Genomic DNA, 14,964 nt, shown 5'->3' with positions numbered 1-14,964 from the left:
TTCCCATTTCTAACATGGTGATTATGGGCAACAGGGGACTGCTTTGAAGATGATTATGTTGCAGTAGTTTGAAAAGCTTCACAACAGATAGTTTGTTAAGTGCTGAAGTCTTCATATCACAAATGGACTTTGTACTACGGCTTCATTAGGAAATTGGAGTTCATCACTCAACAACTTGTCAGCTCAAATGAGATTAGGGTTAGGAACTGAAGTTACACTCTGGACATATATACAGTTCCTGTGGATAGTTCTGTGTTTATATTAGAGTATGGCAGGCCCTGCGCTAATATTACAGTAGACAGAAATCTCTTTTTTGTGTCTTTACTCAAAAGAGCTGCCTAGTCAGTGGTAATGAGATTTTCTAGCTACTCAATATAGAGAAGTAGAGAAGACTTCATTACTCAATGGGAAAATTATGAATTCCTGATTCCTAGCCTCTTTTGTCCTGTCACATTTTATATTTTCAATAAATGAAAGTTTCCTTAAAAACACATCAGAAACTGCTTGATAGCTCTGAGTTGATGGATGGATCTTCATACTATAGACTGCATATAGTATGTGATTCTATGTATCAAGTGATTTTCCAGATTCTTTAATCTTGAGTGGATCTTTTTTCCTAATAGAGTGAATGTTTGAAGTTTTCTGAAAAGCCTTAAAAGTAAGACTATTAAGCTCAGATCTGAAGTAGCCTGGTCTTTTTGTTTTCCTTCTCAAATAAGGATCAGCAGACTTTTTCCTTGAAAGTCAAGTAAATTCTTAACTTTTCAGATAATGTAATCTGGCCTCTCCTGTTGAACTCAGCTGTGAAAGCAGCCAGTAAACAAATGGAAGGACAGTGTTTGTAATACACCATGATTTACAAAAGCTGCAGCCCATCTTTGGGCAGTACTTGAATAACTGCTTAGAGCTGTGTCAGCTGTCAGAGCTCATCTCCTAGAACAGTGCTCCTACCCTGGCCCCTCCCTGGTAAACACGCCTGAGTCATGGACTTCCCCGTCACCAGAGTTTGCCTGGCCTGGGAAAAGGCGGTGGACCTGACAGCACTGCGCTCTCTGTGTGTGACAGGAGCAGCACTGCTTTCCCTTATGAAACACACCTTCTCACTTGGATTGTGCTTTTTTTTTTTTTAAATCAGGTACAGATGAAGTTTTTGGTTGAGCAGATGAGACAGCCAGATTTCATGGATGCTCTGCAGGGTTTTCTGTCTCCTCTAAACCCTGCTCATCAACTAGGGAACCTCAGGTAAAGTTTCCATGCCCTTTATCGTCATGCTTAAATAAGTATTTTTCCAAATAAGTCTTAACAAAAATCTGATAGTCCTCCAATTCTTGTAAAACAGCAATGGTAAAATGGGCTTAAACTAGACCTACATTTATTTAAAGTCAGTGTCTGCTGTTTTGATAATAGTTTAACTCTTTCTGTGGTTAGAAGTTCTGAGACCATAAATAAAAGTGGCAATGTTCTGTGTAAAACCAATGATGTCTTCTCAGATCGGTTGAAAATTTATTTAAGCATTTTAAAGATTATTTTCTTTTGAAAAAGTTTCAGTTCTTATAACACTTCAAAAAGCTCTATTGTGTATTTATTTTAAGTAAACCCAAAGACCAAAAGTATAAAAGCTAAGGTGCCTGGTAAAGTCTACAACTGTCTTACAGGCTTGAAGAGTGTCGAATTATGTCCTCTGCAAAAAGGCCACTGTGGTTGAATTGGGAGAACCCAGACATCATGTCAGAGCTACTGTTTCAGAACAATGAGATCATCTTTAAAAATGGCGATGGTGAGGATGTCTCTAGTGAGCTCATGCTGTGTGCATGTTGCCATCTGTGTACACGGGATATTTATGAACCATGGAAACCTTTGAAAGCCATTTCAGGATTGCTGTAGAAAATCTAGAATATTAAAGTGTCTCACATTTTACAGTGTGCATGTCAAGGAGTTTGGGAAATGGAATACTGTGCTTGAATGAGTTTGAATTCAGCAACAGGAGACAGTAAGGTATAAGCAGCCACTTCTCAGCTACCCTCTTGCCACAAGGAGCTCACTTGTCATGCATCTTAGCAACCAGGGGAAATAACTGGAGGTGGACCCCTGTAATTCTAACTCTAGTAATCCTCCCCTACTCCAAAGTGAGTATGCATGAGTAGGGAAGCCAAAAACTGGCATGCCTCTGCCTTCATTCATTCCTGGGGTCAACTACAAATTAACTGGCAGAAGCCAGACTAACAGGAAAAAGGAAGTGTGTATGTATGCTTAAGAAATCACCCAGAATATGAGACCCCCCTCCCCAAAGAAAGGCCAAATGGGCAAAGCTGGTCCATCCTCATAAACTATACTAGAGACTGGGCTGGAGGATGGCTGGCATTGCAGGTAGATAAAGAGGCAGAACTAAGAGTAGTACAGGTGATCTGATACTCTGGTGACACCATCTCTCCAAGTTGTTGTAGCTGGACGTGGTGACACACAACTGTAATTGCAGCCCTTGGGTGGTGAAGGCAGGAAGACCAGATCTTCTACAGCTGAATATCCAATTCAAGACCAGTCTGGGCTACATGAGACTCTGTTTCAAAACAACAAAAACAAAAGTTATGTCAGGAAAGTCCTTAAAAGTAGGTGCCAGTCTGTCAGGATCTGATCACAACTTCCAGCTGACTGTCAGCCTTCCTAACTGAGGTGAAATTTGATCTTCAGATTCAGGTTAGCTTGCTTATGTGCATGGGTTGTTTGCATAGCATCCATTCATGCCTTAAATGTTCTGTGTGCTGGACTCTGGTACTATGGCAGAGCCTTCTCTTTTGTAGCTTAAAGCCTGACTGGAGAAAAAAAATTCAACAGGCTATTACAAAAGTGAAAGAACCATGAGACAGAGTGTAATTAGTCTTCTGAGAGACTGTTTAAAGAAGGTCCTGACTTCTGTGGAGAGTGGACTGCAGGAAGAGTGGAGGCTCAATAGTGTTGACCCCAGCTTTGTATTATGGGCTACATTTACACACAGTACATATTTTAAATACAGTTGGAACTTTTCATTCAGAAGTGGGTTAAAACCTTAAAACACTGCTGTCCTAGGAATTATTTTAAAGATTGAATATGGCTCTTTATTTCCGTCTGACAACAGTGGTGATGTGTATTTGAATTTCAGATTTACGACAAGATATGCTAACACTTCAGATCATCCGAATTATGGAGAACATCTGGCAAAACCAAGGCCTTGACCTTCGGTAAGTAATCAGAGTGTGGGATGGATTATCTTAAAAGAATAAACTCTTAATGGGAAGATTCCTCCCCTCCCCCAGCTGTTTCTCTGTAACAGCTCTGGCTGTCTTGGAACTTAGCTTTGTAGACCAGGCTGGCCTCCAACTCACTGAGATCCACCTGCCTCCACCTCCCAAGTGCTGGGGTTTAAGGTGTGTGCCTCCACTGCCCAATAAAGTCTTAATGGTATAGAAGTCTAGAGGCCTATATTTAAAACATTTGCAAAACCAAAATAAAAAATAAAACAAAATAAAAAACAAAAGTACAGTAGTGATTTAAGAGGTGATCTTGATTGCCTTTTCATCTGTTCTTCTGCTTGGCCCAGTAGCTGATGAGACTCATCTAAGTGAAAAGAGCTACCTCATGATGTCATAAGACAGCCCATGCCCTGGAGTAGCACCATTAGGAGTACAGCAGACTTACTAAAGTTCAAAAATGAAGGTGCAAAGATTGCCAGTGGTTAATAAGCACTTGCTGTCCTTGCAGAAGAGTAGTGTTTGTTGCTAGCACACACGTTGGGTGCCTCATTCATAACTGCCTATGACCTCAACTCTAGGGGATCCAGCACCTTCTTCTGATCCCCACAAACACCCACACATATGTGCACACATACAAACACAAATAAAAATTTAAGAATATTTAAGTTCAGAAACAAGTTTTATTATAGAAATTTGGTCATTCTAAAGCCACCTTTTAATCAATTTTGTAGGAAAACTGCAGTTTTATCAGTTTCCTGCTCCATCCAGTGTTTTCTGACCACTTGTATTCTCTTCCCCTAACTTTGCAGAAATGTTTTACACTCTCATAGTTATTGCTTCTAATAGTGCTTCCATCTCTGACTTGACTCTTGCAAATCCATAAAAATCACACAAGCAGAAGTTTCCTGCTTTGTCTGCTTTGGTCTGATGGGTATTGTCTCAATTACTGTCCTATCACTGTGAAGAGACATCATAACCAAGACAGCTCTTATGAAAGAAAGTGTTTAATGGGGTTGGAAGTTGTTATTTACAGTTTCAGAGGGCTATTCCATTATCATCATAGCATATAACAGACAGGCATAGTGCTGGAGCAATAGCTGAGAGCTTTACCTCCTGCCTCCCAACAGGCAGAGAAAGACACTGGAAAACTCAAAATTCACACCTGTCAACACACCTCCTAATCCTTGCCAAACAATTCACCAACTAGGGAGTAAGCATGCAAATGTAGTTTCCTTCAAAAAACCACATTCCATTCACTGTCCCCCATAGGCTTATAGTTACACCAGAATGTAAAACACATTTATATTCTCCATAGTCTCCATAGCCTTTTACTATCTCAGCACTATTTTAAAAACCCACAGGCTCTTCTCAGCAAAGGCAATCTCTTAACTGTAACCCCTGTAAAATCAAAAAGCAAATTACATACTTCCATCATACAATAGCACAGAGTATGTGGTATCATTCTGAAAGGGAGGAAAGGGAGCAAGACTGAAAACCAACTGGGCAAACTCCAGATATGCATCTCCATGTCTGATGTCAAAACTCTCTTCAGATCTCCAAGTCCTTTCAGCTTTGACCACAGAGGAGGAGCGCTCCAGAGCTGTGCACCTGTCACCACGACTCCAGCTTGACTGCAGGCATTGTTCATCTCTTTTTTAATACTCAATGTAACAAGATAAAAGTACCTAAAATCACGTATTCCACATCCCCATATGGGGTTAGGTCACAGATTTTGTGGGTGTAAGTTGTAGAACTAGCTGCTTTTTCATGAAATACTATTTTTACTTTAAAAACAAACTGATAGTCCAAATATAGATAAATGCCTTTAAGCCCTGAAGTCATAATACTAAGGCAGGAAAATCCACAGTTCAGATCAACCTGGACTACCTAACAAGACCAGGGCCATCATGGGCTATATAGCAAATCCCTCTCCCCCCCCCAAAAAAAAATCGTAAAACATCTAATGGACAAGGCATAATTCAGTTACACTATTTGGCAGGTGTTTTCTTTAACATGAACACCCTGTGTGTCTATAAGGGAAACTATAGAAGTATTTGTTGCTAATGATAAAATTTAAAATTGTGAAAAACCTGTTTACTAGTATTCGCCAACTAAGACTTTTCTGAGTAAGGTTAATGGTAGCACTAACAAACATAGCTGGGCATGGTTTGCATACCTGTAACTCCATATTTGAGAGACTGAAACAGGAGGATGGGCAAGAGTTAAGGTTAACTGGGGTTAGGAAGAATATCAAGATCCTAGCTCAAAAACAAACCAGAATATACATATTTTATTTTTTTATTATGTCATAACAAAAAGCATCAGCATTTAGAAAAATCTATAAAACTTATAAGCTATTGTATCTTCTAAACAATCAGTACAGGAACTTATACTGTCCTTAATGTTAAAACATACTTTCAGACACAAGTCAATTTAGATTTAATAACATGAGGTTTATTGGTACAGTTTTATACTCTACATTGCAATTTGAATATCTTAGTAATTATTGAATAGTATCAAAGAAAAAGCCATCACTTTGTACTTCCTTTTCCTGGCTACCTGTATATAGATGTTTCTTCATGTGCTTAATTAAAGCATCATGCATAAAACTAAGATTGATGGCACATACCTATTATTCCTCAGAAAGCTGAGGCAGGAGGATCTTGAGTTTTTGAGGCCAGCCTAAACAAGGTAAGACCTTGTTTCAAAAAGAAAAACAAAACAAACATCAACATAAGAAAAACTGCTCATGTATATTACTTATAGAAATGTATATAGAAACAGCTGGCGTTGGGGATAGAGAGATGGGTCAATGACTAATAGCAGTTGCTGATCTTAAGAAGAACCCAAATTTGGTTCCCAGCACCCACATGGCAGCTCATAACTGCCTGTAACTCCAGTTGCAGGGGATCCAACACCCTTTCCTAATCTCTCCAGGCTCCTGCATGCATGTGATGCATGTAAACTCACACTGGCACATACTTACACATAAAAGTAATCAGTGAGCTGGGCATGGTGGTACACAGCTTTAATCCCAGCTTTTGAGAGGCAGAAGCAGGCGAATCCCAATAAGTTCCAGGCCATCCTGGTCTAGGAGAATTCTAGGAAAGCCAGAGCTACACAGAAAAACCCTGTCTTGAAAAAACAACAACAACAAAATTAATGAATGAGTAAATCTTTTTTTTTAAATACAGTTGGCCATCAAAGCCAGACATTAAAATGTTTTGGAAAAAATGTGAAAGTCAGTGTTCTCACTGCTTTTTTATTATTATTATTTTAATGTTAACTTGTTTTATGTGTATGAGTGTTCTGCCTGCATGTATGTATCTGCACCACATACATGCCTGATACCTATGGAGGCTTGGAGGATCTCCAGGAACTGTAATTACAGATGGCTATGAGCCACCATGTAGGCGCTGTGAACTAAACCTAAGTTCTCTAGATGAGCAGCCAGTGTTCTTAACTGCTGGTCCATCTATCTCTCCAGTTTCCCTCACTGCTTTTTTTCATATAGGTTATTCCTTGCAAAATGATACATTAATGCATAATGATTTGGTTTTAGCTGAACTCAGACATTTTCAGGAATAGGTTTGTCAAGATAAAAAAGAAAATAGAGAGTGGTAAGTTAAGGCAATAAAGATCATTCATGATAAATTTACTAATTGAATATAGGTATTTTTTGCCTATTAAAATATTTGCAGTTTTTCCCCATCTGAACAAAGATGACACCAGTAGACATGATAACATGGAAAAGGGAAATCACCCGAGGCCTCATCCCTAAACAAAGACTAAGTGAGAGGCATAGTCTTCCCTGGGGAAGAGTCCCTAATTTAGTTATTCAGTCCCAAATGATCTGCCCTGAAAACATACAAGTGAATACATACATACATACATACATACATACATACATACATACATACATAGAGAGCAGCATGTACTTAGGAAGATTGTGCATGCACATGCGTGCTTGTCTGTGTGTGCATCAACAAAAAAATAAAGGAGGCCAGGAATTTGAGAAGATAGAGCAAGGAAATGTGTGTGAGAAGGATTAAAGGGAGAGAAGTGGGAAAATTATGTTACTATATTTTAATTTCAATCGACAATATTTGCTGTTTTAAAATTCTGCCTTTGTCAATTTCCCAGAATGCTTCCTTATGGCTGTCTGTCCATTGGGGACTGTGTGGGGCTCATTGAAGTGGTGAGGAACTCTCACACTATCATGCAGATCCAGTGCAAAGGAGGCCTGAAGGGGGCCCTGCAGTTCAACAGTCACACACTTCACCAGTGGCTGAAGGACAAGAACAAGGGAGAGATGTGAGTTTGCTCTTGAGTTTCTGTCACACTACTGGCTAAGGAGAAAGCCACTGTCCTCAAGAAAAATTCACTTCGCTTTTGAAATATCAGAGGTTGTTGTAGTGACCAAGAACTGCTTATGATTTGATGGGTGCTCATGGTTTACCATGTATCTCACTTTCTCTTCTAATCACAAATAAAAAGAACATTTGGTGCTGGTGACATGGTGCCCCAGTTAAGAGAGCATATTCCTTTTCTGGAGGACCCGAGTTCAGCCCCCAGTACCCATATGGAGTGCCTTACAACCACCTCTAGGGAATCTGATGGCTTTTTCTCCTCCATGGCATCTTCACTCTGGCGCCTGTGCCCATCCAGAGATATAATTATATATATGTATGTATGTATGTATATATAATATATATATATTATATATACATATATGTATTAAATTTTGTTCAAAAAAATATGCATTCCAGGCCAGCCTAAGCTATATACAGAGTGGCAGAACCAGAGAGATCTCTCTTGAATGCAAGGCCAACCTACTCTACATAGTGAGTTCCAGGTTATCAGGGCTATATAGTGAGACCCTCAAGTAAAAGAAAAATTAATTTTCTCCTGCGGATTGTGGCCCATCCCAGCACCCAAGAGGCTAACCCAGGAAGATAGTTGTGTGCTGTGAGTTCAAGGCCAGCCTGGATTGCAGTGTAAGATCCTATCTCAGAAAAAAAGAAAAATCAGGGGCTGGAGAGATGACCCAGATGATGACCTATTTTCATGCAAGTGTGAAGACCTAAATTCAGTCTCTGGCAGCCTTATAAAGCTTTGGGGCATGGTCTACAGCCCAGTGCTTGAGGCAGGGACCTGGAACAACTCTACCATAGTGGCTGGCTGGCCAGAAAGTCTAAGCAGTTGGTGAGCCCCAGGTTCAGTGAGAGGCATTGTCTCCAAAAATCAGAGATGGTTTGGTGGTTACTTGAGCACTTGCTTCTCTTCCAAGGACTCGGGTTTGCTTCCTAGCACCCTGACAGGTTCAGCTGCATACATCCAATTCTTACTTTAGCTCTAACTCCATGTAATCCTACACACTCTTTTGACCTCTATGGATGTATATACATTCCCACAAAAATTTACTTAAGTAAAAATCCTAAATGAATAAGGTGGTAACATAAGGCACCCAGTGTTAACGTCTGACCTTGACACATGCCTACTTGAGCATGTGCACTCTCACATACATGCACAACGTCAATGTGAAACTTAGCCATATTTCCCAGTTTGGCCATAGCCACTGTTTCCACATCACCCATGAGGTGTTTATTTCTTCTCTGTAGATATGATGCAGCCATTGACTTATTTACAAGGTCATGTGCTGGGTACTGCGTGGCAACCTTCATCTTGGGAATTGGAGACCGGCACAATAGCAACATCATGGTTAAAGATGATGGACAGGTAGTAGCCTTTTATGTGCTTTCAGGTTCTTTAAATATATTGAGTCAAGTTTCTGTCTGTACCTTAAACTAAAATGTAATCTCTTATTCTTAAAAGCTATTTCATATAGATTTTGGGCACTTTTTGGATCATAAGAAGAAAAAATTTGGTTATAAGCGGGAGCGTGTGCCATTTGTTTTGACGCAAGATTTCTTAATAGTGATTAGTAAAGGAGCCCAAGAATACACAAAGACCAGAGAGTTTGAGAGGTAAGCTCAGTGACTGTGAGCAGCAGGGCTGCTACCTCCACTTCAGGGCAGTGGGGGTCGGCCAGAGGGAAAAGCACATGTTACAGCATCTTTGGTTTTGTTCATTTGTCTGATATGGGAGGACGGGGGAGAAAGGACTGAAAATTAAAACTGATTTCATTCATTGAACTAAATGAGGCCTACAAAGATAGTAACCTTTAAACCTTATGACACACTGAAATTATTGACTGTTGTTGAAGTAATTCACTTTATCTTGTCAAATAAGATGTAGTGTGGTTAGGACAGGGTTTTTTATCCTAACTTGAGGAAAGCTAGCAAACTGTAACTCTTATGCATGCTTACTTTTTCCTGCCACCTTGTGGTACATCGTTAGTCTATTTTAGATTTCAAAGGACTTTTATAAAATTCTGTTTTGTGTCAGTCCTCTGATCTTAGGTGCCTAAACCATTGAGGCTTTACTTTAGTATAGGCCAGTTCAGATATTTAATAAACACTGGACCGCAGTATTTCAAGCATTATTTCAGGTGCTTGGCAGGCAATAAAAGTATTCATTCACAGAGTACACATTCTAGAATGGTATGAGCCAAGGAAATAGGGAGAAGAATGGTAGATTTTAGACCTTTGCTGAGCTAATTTCTATAAAGTCAGAGTACTAGTTCTTGCACTGACCAGGTGTTCTTCCCCTTGCAGATTTCAGGAGATGTGTTACAAGGCTTACCTAGCGATTCGACAGCATGCCAATCTCTTCATCAATCTGTTTTCAATGATGCTTGGCTCTGGAATGCCGGAACTGCAGTCTTTTGATGACATTGCATATATTCGAAAGACTCTAGCCTTAGACAAAACTGAGCAAGAGGCTTTGGAATATTTCACAAAACAAATGAATGATGCACATCATGGTGGCTGGACAACAAAAATGGACTGGATCTTCCACACAATCAAGCAGCATGCATTGAACTGAGATGGGAGCTGGGAACTGCAAGCTGGTGCACGATTTCTCTACTGCATGGCAGTGAGTGACAGCAGGCAGATGTTGGCACGGGAATGGCACAGTCAGGAACAACATTAGGACTTGAGCAAGAACAGAAACAACATGCTCTATAATTGAAACACTGTACACGCAAACAGGGTTTGATAGCACTAAACTAGTTCATTTCAGAATTCAGCTTTAGAATAATGAGCAAGTTCATGTTATGCCTTAAGTCCAAAAAGGGTAAACTTTGAAGATTGTTTGTATCTTTTTTTAAAAAAACAAAACAAAACAAAAATCCCAAAAATACATACAAGTGATGGAGACAAAAAGAGAATGCTGTTCTGTTTGTCTTGCCAGGGTTCTGTTTAAAATATGGACACAACCAAGGCTGTGACTGCTTTAGCTCTGAGTAAGCTGGAGCTTCTATTCAGTACATGAAATTGGAGAAGAATGGAAATCCTTATTTTCCCATTGCTGTTCAGACTTATGATTTGAAGTGGGTATTTTGATTCCCTGCTTATTGAGGAACAACACTTGGGGTGAAGGGACTCACTTTTTGCTTTGAGCAAACAACCCTTTGATGGATTTGGGGTCTCTCACCTGTGGTTTTGAAAGCAGTCACAAGTGATAATCTACAGACAGCTGTGTTTTTGTTGGATTTTGTTTTTTATTGTTGTTGTTTTTTGTTCTTTTGTTTTTCTGGACAGTATTTACAAGGATCTGACTTATTTCCTAGGGAAATTCTGGGCTCACATCAAGTACAGCAGTGATCATAGAGGAGGGACAGCAGGGGCTCCTGTTTCTGACCTGTACAGTATTCACTTTAAGCTGATTGTTTCTCCTTTTGCAATTGAACTGAATACTTTTTTTCATGCATGTTTTCCAGAAAATAGAAGTGAGTATTAATGTTATTAAAAAGATTATTTTTTTTTATTAAAGGCTATTTATATTATAGAAACTATCATTAATATATATTCTTTATTTACATAATCTGTCCCATAGTCATGCATTGTTTTGCACCCCAAATTTTTTATCATTGGTAACAGCATGGTTAGCTTTTCTCTTATCTATAGATGAGGCTCAGGCACTATTCCATTTATCCAGATCTCCTGTATGACTCCCTAAGGAACAGTTTGAACTGCACATGCTTTCCTTCCACTGCTATCCATTTTTCATGATTCCCTCATCATTCATGCATCTATAGTTGAGAATGGCACAATCATATGAAACCAGTTACTAAATGAATACCAAGTAGACTATCATCCTGACTCTTAAGCCCTTCTACTGAGGTCTGGTCATGAATGACTTTTTATATTATGAGAGACTGAAAACCATGGAATTTTTTTTTAACCTTTGTAAGCCATGTATCCATATCTCAATGATAAAAGTAGGACATTAATACATTTTACTATCATGTCCCATTTCAAAGTGATCAGGTCTCCAACTTCACTACATCCCATTCAAGCACAGAATGCATTATTGAGCATTCTGAAAAACATCCATCCAAGATGTAGGGCTAATGTTAGTGGTCACTCTAGATTTCTACCCAGTGTTTGAATCATTCATGTTATAGAAAATAGCTTTAGCAGATGTTCAGATGCCACACCAAAAGAAAAAAAAACAAAAAAAGAAAAAAAGAAAAAAGTGAAAAAAAAAGAATAAATAAAAAGAAAAAAAGAAAAAAAATGTGCAATAATTTCCTGACAGTTCCTAGCTTAGGTGTGTTACTGAAGAGCCTCTTTATGAAGAGCGCACGCACACTGTACATGCTAGACAAACAGCATCCCTTTAAAAGCGCTCGTCTGTGAAGTCAGACACCTATAGTAGAAGTTTTGAATAGTAAACGGGACTCTAATAAAAATATTCTTAATATCTGGCTATTTTAGAACCCTCAAAGGGCATAATTGTTGAAGATTTAGGTACTTCACTAAAGCATGTATATACTATTGCCAACAAGAAAAACCTGAAGTGTAGGGGAACTTAGTTCTGTAAACTGTCTTGGAATACTTAATCAGAATTTAAACTGTTTTAAGCAGAGAACAAGGTAGATTCTTTTGCAGATATAGAAAACTTCCTAACTTATTTAAACTTGGCATTTTAACACTTTGTGTTACTTAGATACACAGTTGCTAGGTACTAACATCCCATTCTTTTCTGTATCAGGGATTATTACAATCAAACTCAGTGACATGGTACAAATCCACAACTTTAGTGGTGGAAACTGAAGAATTACAAAGAACTGTTTTCCTGAGTGCCAAAAAAAGGAAGAAAAAAAAAAAGCCACAAGCCTCCCTGCACAAGATTGATAGCATTTTTGCCCCCCCCCCCCATTTTTGCATTAGTTCAAATAGTTAACCAACTACCTTCCAGGTTCTCCGCACAACCAAAACACAACCACATAGCTTATTTTGCCATTTACAACTACCTTAATTGTATTTAAGAGAATGTCTGTTCTATAAATGGTATAAGGAAAGAAAAGAGGAGAAAAGGAAGGAAGAGAGGGAGGGAGGGAGAATGGGTTGAATTAAAAAAGACAAAGACCAAAACTTGAATTGAAGCTGGGGTAATCAAAATCTGTTTCCAGAGAGCAATAATGTGCCACTCACAGGTTCTTCAGTATCAGAAGGACCTGTGGACCGGTCACCACTGTAAATGACCATCCTTGTCGTCATTGAATATTGTCTAAATGACTTTGGCTCCATAATTTCACTAAGTCACTTGAGGATGTCTCATCAGTAATTATTTCTGGAAGGAAAGATAACAAATCTAAAGAAAGAAACTAAATACATTGTAGCAAGAAGTAACTTCTAAATCATGCTTTGACTTTTTACCATCTCCTCAGCTATACAAAAACCTTTACTTTGAAGATTTTTAGACTGCTGTTAATTTGAAATCTGTTCATCTTACTGTGGAGTTTGATTTGTTTGTTTGTTTGCTTCCTGTTTGTTTTTAAAGATGTTTCTAATTAGAATTTTTTAAAAGAGAATGGAATTTGGTTGCTATTTCATGGTAGAACCTGAGACTTTGTGGTTCTTTATGCCCTCTGTAAAACTTGGTGTCAGAGTCATCGGATTTGAGGTTGTCCCTTCTATTCTGCTTTACATTACTGCCCATCAGGAAATGGGAACCTGATGAATATATAATGAATTGTAAAATATTTTAATGTGTAACTTTTTCAACTGTGAAACTGACTATTGGTTTTTTGTTTTTTTGTTTGTTTTTTTTTTTTTTTGGTTTTTTTTTTTGGTTTGTTTTTGTTTTTTGATGAAAACAGCTGCTGATAAAGTATTTTGTGTAAAGTGTAGTTCTTATTAATCAGGAAATAACTCATTTAGATGTGTATGCCCCTTAAACTTTATCTTAAACTGATTAGTAATGGTCATAGGCAAAGCATAGCCCATGTATATCTTTGCCCAGCAGGAGCCTGATGGAGTCATAGAAAAGATGAGCAGCCTGTCCTGCAGGCACAGTGGAACCCTCACAACACATAACCTCAGTTTGCCCTTTAACATAATAGTCCATGCCTGCCAGCTCTTTGAAGAAATTTAATTTCCAGAAAATATGTTACACCTAGTATGTTAATCTTTTCTGACTATTACAGTGTCCGATATTTTCTGTGTCTCTGCAAACTGCAACTTGGGCTGGACCCACACACTAAAGAATGCACCTTAAGAGTTATTTTGATGTCCATGATATCACTAAAACAGCAAATTCAAATTTGTGGCACTGTAGATCATGTTACTTCTGCTTCAGATGTAAGGGGGTGGGGGGAGGAGATGAAGGAGGACCTGAGCAGGAGAAGGCTGCAAGTTACAAGGATGTATCACACATACTAGAAAGGAATCACTTTCAGTTTGGAATTTTGAAGGCTAAACTCAGTCATGACAGCATCTTTAATTAGTGTAACTCTTGATAGCAGAGCAATACAGCTGAGCTGTTTCAAACAGACAAAAGCATTTTTGTGATTAAAACTGTAAACCAACTTTTTTTCCTTATTAAAAAAATCATTTTTACACTCTGGAAAGATGTTGGGCTCTAGCTTAAAAGAAACTCCATCTCCAAAGGTTCAGAAGAGAAATAGCTAAGTGGCCATTTTGTGCCTCAGGTCTCACAACAGACTCTGTAGAGCCCTGCATTTTTATGTTTGCAAGTCAGACTGGGCATGCCTTACAGTTCATTGAGGGGTGGGAAGGTTGCTAAAATGTCAAGACTCCAGCAGCTTGGAAAAGTTATATACTCAGAGCAGCCTGTGTTGCCAGTTCTTGAGTTCTTACCTTATGTACTCTCTTTTTTGTTAGCACGGGTGGATCAAGGATCTTTGATGAAGGTATAAACACATAGAAAGGCTCTAAAATTCAGAAGGGATTTGTGTTTATTAGGAGTCACCCAGATTGCAGTGGCTATCTTGAATGAGTTTGTGTGGGATCTTCTTTTGGTAGAGGTGTGCACCTGTTTATGATGCAGTACCTTTCCCTTTGCTTGACTTTTGGATATGGCAGGATTTAAGCTGTGTGCTAGTTAGAGCAAAGGGAACAGGAATGGAAGGGGATTCTCTCACCTGTCAGTGTCAGAAAGAATGTTTGTTGGTGGACAGGATTAAAGTGAATCTGTGTAGTGTATTATTGGGTCTGATTTTCACTACTAACAGTAGACTCCAGTCTTCATGTTAGTAACTACAAAAAATACAAAAAAAAAAAAAAAATTATAAGCCAAGTGGACTTTCTGTAGCCTTGTCTATCTAATGTATCACAGTAATTTGTGACCGAATGGTGTTTTT

The 14,964-nt window shown here is 38.7% G+C and overlaps 1 protein-coding gene across 2 annotated transcripts in view; it reads left to right on the top strand.

The window, feature by feature from the left end:
- Pik3ca (phosphatidylinositol-4,5-bisphosphate 3-kinase catalytic subunit alpha) overlaps window positions 1-13,374 on the top strand; it is a 70,686-nt gene extending 57,312 nt beyond the window's left edge. Inside the window, exons 15-21 of one of the 2 annotated variants that reach the window (XM_051185830.1) lie at window positions 1,136-1,242; window positions 1,656-1,777; window positions 3,137-3,215; window positions 7,371-7,541; window positions 8,849-8,966; window positions 9,063-9,214; window positions 9,905-13,374. In XM_051185830.1, the coding sequence (XP_051041787.1) occupies window positions 1,136-1,242; window positions 1,656-1,777; window positions 3,137-3,215; window positions 7,371-7,541; window positions 8,849-8,966; window positions 9,063-9,214; window positions 9,905-10,175 (1,020 nt within the window). In that variant the 3' untranslated portion in view covers window positions 10,176-13,374. Of the gene's footprint in view, window positions 1-1,135; window positions 1,243-1,655; window positions 1,778-3,136; window positions 3,216-4,779; window positions 4,874-7,370; window positions 7,542-8,848; window positions 8,967-9,062; window positions 9,215-9,904 lie in introns of those variants that run through there. The other variant, XM_051185831.1, reaches the window with a different exon arrangement.
- Window positions 13,375-14,964: the final 1,590 nt, after the last annotated feature.

This window comes from Phodopus roborovskii, unplaced genomic scaffold, assembly GCF_943737965.1.
Source record: "Phodopus roborovskii unplaced genomic scaffold, PHOROB, whole genome shotgun sequence".
Classification (NCBI taxonomy): Eukaryota; Metazoa; Chordata; class Mammalia; order Rodentia; family Cricetidae; genus Phodopus; species Phodopus roborovskii.
The sequence above is the reverse complement of the archived record's forward strand: the minus strand, read 5'-3'. Positions and strand labels throughout refer to the sequence as shown.